Source organism: Castanea sativa, chromosome 5 (genome assembly GCF_040712315.1).
Source record: "Castanea sativa cultivar Marrone di Chiusa Pesio chromosome 5, ASM4071231v1".
In the NCBI taxonomy this organism is placed as follows: Eukaryota; Viridiplantae; Streptophyta; class Magnoliopsida; order Fagales; family Fagaceae; genus Castanea; species Castanea sativa.
This window is the reverse complement of record NC_134017.1, coordinates 12,794,750-12,801,176: the sequence shown is the minus strand read 5'-3', so window position 1 is coordinate 12,801,176 and position 6,427 is coordinate 12,794,750. Positions and strand designations below refer to the sequence as shown.

At 33.9% G+C, this 6,427-nt stretch overlaps 1 protein-coding gene across 1 annotated transcript; it reads right to left on the bottom strand.

Moving 5' to 3' along the window:
* Positions 1 to 462: 462 nt before the first annotated feature.
* Positions 463 to 5,277, bottom strand: LOC142633330 (glycosyltransferase BC10-like). The gene is made up of 2 exons (XM_075807556.1): positions 3,978 to 5,277; positions 463 to 1,487 (listed from the first exon to the last, which is right to left on the bottom strand). The coding sequence occupies exons 1-2, from the start codon at positions 4,497 to 4,499 to the stop codon at positions 852 to 854; spliced, it is 1,158 nt and encodes a 385-aa protein (XP_075663671.1). The 5' UTR covers positions 4,500 to 5,277; the 3' UTR covers positions 463 to 851.
* Between the last annotated feature and the right edge of the window lie 1,150 nt (positions 5,278 to 6,427).

Here is a 6,427-nt window from a genome sequence, read left to right as displayed (position 1 = left end):
AATATAGATGTCTAGAATTCTTCGAGCTTCTTATGATCCAATAACATATCTCTAGTTTATTCATAAAACATGAAGATTGTATGTAACAAAATAAATGCAGTATGCAATATTATTAATTGATGTTGACTGTAAAATACATTAAGATCACGGAAATGCAAATAATGACAATACCTTATTCAAGAAAAACTATTCATTTCATTAAAAAAGAGATAAACTATTCATTGCCCTTTCATGTCAACATAATGACATAAAGATTGGACATGCTTCCAAAGTTTGGCATCAAATACTCTCAAAGCTAGATTGCTAGATTGATACCAATCAGTTCATCAAAAAAAAAAAAAAAAGATTGATACCAATCACAGAAAATAAAATTGAAATATGGAAATGATTTAAGAAAAAAAGAAATCTAATTAGATCAAATTTCAAGTATCATACCTCACTTAATCCATCTAATTCCTCAAATTGTTAAAGAACTAGAGGAGGCTGTATTTCATACTACCCAAAATCAAAAAACATAAAAATAATTTTAGTACAAAGAAAAAGATCATCCACCAAAAATGAGATTACAAGATTTTTATTTAATAATGCCATAGCATTACATATAATCGACTAACAAAGAACAACCCAATAAGACGTAATATTTATTATGCCTGAGATTGTCTAAGACACTACTTCTAGGCTCTGATTTTCTATACTTCTGATGCTGTGTAATATTGGGTGCTTCAAAATCCTGTGACGCAGGAGTATCAAAAGATCAATCACATCTAACCTTAATGGGGTTAGCTCATTACTAAACCGACGTGCTCCAACTAGTAATAATCCAAATATGCATCTCACAAGCGAAGCATTTATCAAAAGCCTAGAATTTTGGCTGATAATTCCAATAGAGGCTCCAAAGCACTTGGAGCAAACTTTCTAGCAAAAAGGTAACAAAGTGAAGACGGCTGGTTATTGTAAAGGCAGTTGCTATTAAAAATCTTCTTGAAGAATTCCTCTTTAATATCAACCTTCCCAAATGTAGCAGGGTGAGCACCACCTCTTGACCAGTCCACATAAGTAAGGCTCCTGTTGGCGAGAAGATGTGGCGTTTCGATGCTCAGCATTGTTTGGAAGTAGTGCTCATCCACATAACATGCTGGTCGACAAAAATCTTTGAACTTGGGGTAGTAAGTAATATCAGCAATTATCTTAACTGCAAGTTCTCGATTAACTTCAAACCATTGAGGCCCTTTACGCCAATTGGTGAGGTTGACCAGAGGAGCCATTTTTTCATTATAGCGCCCTCTCCCATAGGGTCCAAGTTCATCAAATGAACCCATAAAGCTGTGCTTGGATCTTGATATGTAGCTATAGACAATGCTGAAGTTATGGAGAGGAATGCATGCCTCAGACAGCAGGATAAACCATTCATTTGAGATATCAAGCAATGCATTAGCCAGGAGCCTCCTCTCAGCATCACACATAGTCATTCTTCCCCACTCTGTCACCTGTTCACCAAAAAACCATAGGAAAATGAGTGGCTAATTTTCCCAACAAGAGAAAACATGGTGATTAATTTTCTTTTATTTTCCTTTCCTTTTTCATTAAAGAAAACATGCTGAATAGAAACCTTTTAAAGTAGATGTTTAGAAATACAGCTAGAAAATTTCTTATCATTTCCACACTCACGTCGTTGCATATTCCAGGCACAAGAATCCTAAAAAGTCCAGAGGCTTCTCTAGAAACATGCTTGCCAACATCATTTTGACAATCTAACTTTACTTCAAAAGTTAATGCTCTAATGATATCAGCATAAAGTTTTGGGTGAGAGGAAATTGCTCAGGCATTTCAGAACAGGATTTCCAAGCAAAAAGATAATTGTACATAATCTTTGATTTGCTATATACCCTAAGAGGAGGAAATTTACCACACACACACACACAAAAAAACTGTGCAAGAGATTTCTAGCTTCCAGTAGAAGTGCCATGTGGTGCACACATACTTAAAGGTTGGTCAAGGTGCCAACAAAAATGCATCAACATTTCTCATTCAAAATGAAAATTTTGCCTCTATCAAACAAAGAAGAGATTAACTGCATACTATATAAATTTTCAATACACAAAGTATGCAGTCCCAAAAGGCAGCATGCATTTAAAAGAGAAGTAACAAGCCAAAGCATGATGCTTAACAATAATAATAGGGATATGTAAAGCACTACTGGTGGTGCATCCATTTGAAGCAGATGTTTCACCAGTGTCATTCAGAAAAATACGCACATGTCACTATTGCCTTCTAGATTGTTACACGTCAAAGCAGATGCCAGATAGCCATTGAATGGGATCATTGAGGACTATCAAAGTGAAAATTAAGAAATGAGGATGAACGGCCAAAAACTACAAGAATGTAGGATGGTGCACAACTTTTATAGAGGTCACCAGTTATTTCCTACTACAAATGAACCACAACATGTTTATTGTGAGATGCAACTCAAAATGTCCCCTCTTGATTCAAGGTTGGATTGACAAAACCAATTCTGAAATTATTCCATCTAGGAACAAAAATGACACTTCAAAGGAACTTCTACCCAAAAACTGGAGCCCCTGCCTTAAACTCAACTTATATGCATGTGTTGCTAGTGGTTAGAGATTCACCCTTACCAAAGAAAGAAAAGAAAAAAAAACTGATGACTGAATCATGTACATCAAGGAAAAGTTTGGAATGGGAGTTGGGGTTGGAATTGGGTGAATGAGTGATGAGAGGCAGCAAGAAATGGTCTGATAAAGCCTATAAAATTATTTGCTTTAAAAAAATAATAAATAAAATATATAAATAAAAAGCCAGAAGCATTTCCTAGTCACTGGTTGGCATCCACCATATCAAAAGAAGTTGTCAGAAGTCAGAGCACATAATATCAGTTAAATATTGCTACGTCCATAAAGTGAATCTGAGTAGATAGTACCAAATTTGTACATCCTTTCTATTGTGTTGCCCAAAGGCAACAAAGAGGTTGCAACCTTCCTAGTAGGAATTCCCCAATCTGTGGTTATATCATAGGTTACAAGGTTAGACCTATAAACCAAACCCCCAAGGTGAAACAGGCACAAGAAAAGTGCAATAGACCAGAACAAACTGATACTGGGTACTATGTAGGGAATGCATGGCAAATTCTAATCTTTCCTTTTACAAAGTATGGCTCCAATGTGCTTTCTTCACTTTGTCTTTCCATGTAAAAGACCCACAAATGCTTGGATGTAAACCAATATGGTGTAGCATACATCTTTCTAAACTAACCGAGTCACAACTCAAAAAAGTCATGTCCTGAATATTTGGGCAGGACAACTACAAGGGTCCTTTCTCCATTTGAGACAGTCAAATGAATCCCCTTCAATTCCACCAGGCAAGAGTTTTCTTTTTTTTGGTCTTTTGATAGGTAAGTTTTTTTAATGCTATATGTTGTCAATCAATTTCCACTAAGCACTAATTTGATTTGATCTTCATTTTCTACCTTTCAACTTAAAACATGGTCACTCCTCGACAATGCAATCAATAGTCTCCAACATAATTGCTGAAGCATCTCAACTAATTCTATATTATTCATCACCTATCGATCCTACCTTTACAATGACTGCCAATATATATCTTTACTGTTACAAAAATTATAGAGGGTGACATCTAGCCATTTGAATAGAATATGCTAAGCACATAATTAGCAATTTATTAGGGATTGGGTGAACATACAGCCAATATGACCAAATACATCAATTGATTCCTTTCAAAATTCTATAGCTGATGGGTCCCTATAAAACTCAAAAGGGTAGCTCTTTGGCAGTTTCAGGGCCATCTCAATTCACAAAATATCAGACAGTTTATAATTTTACAGACAATTTATATATTCAGGAGACAACAAAAATAGTAATTAAAGAAATGACTTTTGATGAAATAAAGAGAACCGCTCATGCCACTAAACATATATAAAAAGAACCAAAGATCTCTGATACCTGGCTTGGAATTTGTCTCCTGTAAAAAACTGATGAAGGTGGATAGTTGGCATCATAAGATGGCATTGCATGAACATAGATCGAATAAAGCCCCTCGTGCCCCTTAAAGAACCTCTCCCAAAGAGGTGCCATTGGCAATGGCCCCTTTGTTAAGTACATGAATGCAATCTTAGGAACTCTATTGAAAGGATAACTCTTTATTTGAGGAACAAACGAAGCCCGCCACAACAGCTCAGTATCATTCATGATGTGCAACAAATTTGCTGGAGGCCTAATCCAACTCTGTGTACTATCTAGCTCAACAAAGTAAGAAGGTACAATAGTGGACTGTACTACTGGAGCCGCATTTGGAACTTTAAAAAATCGAATCATATACATGCTACAAACTGAAACCCCAAGACCCAGAACCAAAAATACCAAGAAAAATTGAAGAACTCTCAGAGGCAAAGCCCTAGGTTGATATGTTCTCACTGTAGTGGCAAGGTCCTTACCTTCCTCCAGTGCCATCAACCTTGGTTGCATCTTTACTTCAATTTCTAATCAAATCCAGCTTCTGGGAATTATTTTTTCTGTTTTTTTCACAAACATCAAACTCATATCAAAACTCTCCCATTTGGCTGGAATTGCATCTCACAGTGGCAATGATGAAGCAATATTGGTTTTTGTCATATGGGTGTTTGATTATCTTCAACAAGCAAAACCAACATTCATAAACCCAAACAGACCAAGATCACTACCAACCAGGAAAAAGAAATTCAAACCCTCACCAAATGATTTATTCCCAAATAAAAGTTCCCCTCAATAATAGGAAAATCCTAAACCAAATAAAAACTTCTTATTCCAATTTTCTTGGCAAATATGGAAAAAACATGCAACATGGGGATGAAAGAAACAAAAGACAAAAGAATGGCAGTGATATCATTTACCATGTGGGTTGCTTTTGGTATGGGCTTTAAAAGGTGGGAGTTAATACCAAAGACGTATGAGAGAATGAATGGTATCAGTTCACACACCCTTTGATTGCGCCTTCTTTCATTGAATATGAAATGTATATGTAAATGTTTGGTGAGAGAGAGGTTTCAAGGGACTTCTTTGATTTCTATGTTTCTCTCTCTCTCTCTCTCTCTCTCTCTCTCTCTCTCTCTACGTTGGAACAGTGTGTTGAAACCAAAGCATTGAAGAGAGTGAGAAAGACAGGGATGACAAAACAAAAACAAGAAGTAAGAATTGGGTGGAAAAATCTAGGATGGTTGCTTATGAGTTTTGTTTGTCTCTTCCTTTTAAGTCTGGGGAGTTCTACAACAAAGGCCCGGCGCTGTGTGTGTGTCTTTGTGGTTTGTTCTGTGTGCACGTGTTGGGGCTTGTTTGGCAGTAGTACTACTTTTCTATTGAGAAGTCATGATTTTATTTCGGATGAATTGCGCTGCCAATTCCACTTTTCTTTGAGATTAACTAAGCTAGTTGGCCATTCAGCCAAATAAAAACTAAGCTAGTTGGCCTAGGATTGGATGAGCTCAACTGGTAAAATATATTACTCATGAATAAAAAATTAAGAGTTCAAATCTTGCTTATAATAAAAATTAATAAGTATCTTAGTATGATGATAAAGAATAAATATCATCTATTTTTTAACAAAATATAATTATGTAAACTCTTTTATTTTTTGTCTAATTATAAAACTTAGAAATTATAGACTTATAATAATTATTAATAATAGTATTTATTGTGTTTGTGTTTGCAAATGAAAATATGATTTATGTAAGATTTTAATGGAGGGTTTAAATATAGAGTAGAATTTTAAATTAAAAAATATAAAATCTTCACTATTTTATTTTTGTCTTAATATAAAATCAAATCATTATAGTGTTACAGATATAAATTATTTTTTAACATTTTTATAAACTGTTGATGTGACTTTAATATTTTTTAAATAGTTATTGTAAGTAAAAATGTAATGTTAGTGATGAACCTATATTAAAACTAGTAAAAATTTGCCACATCAGCAGTATGTAAAAATATTATAAAATAATTTGTATCTGTAATATTACTCATCATTATAATAGTCATTATTGGGTATTTAATATGTTTCTATTTGTATATGAAAATATGATTAGGTAAGATTTTAATGAAGGGTCTAAATATAGAATAGAATTTAAAATCAATTAAAAATATATAATGAAATAATGATATGTAAAATATAACGAGGTCATTAAGGTTGAGAATTTCTTCTTTTTCATAAGTAACTAAAAGTCAAAAGTATTCGATTTTAGTGGTTACCTCAAATATTGTCATTGAATAAGAGATTTACGATTCAAACCCCGCCTAAATTAAAAACTAGTGATGTCTTAGCTTTATAATAAGAGCAATCATCATGTAGTGAACGTCATAAGTTGAAATCCTATCAAATCTATCCTTAAAAAAAAAAAAATCTTTGATTATATATATATATA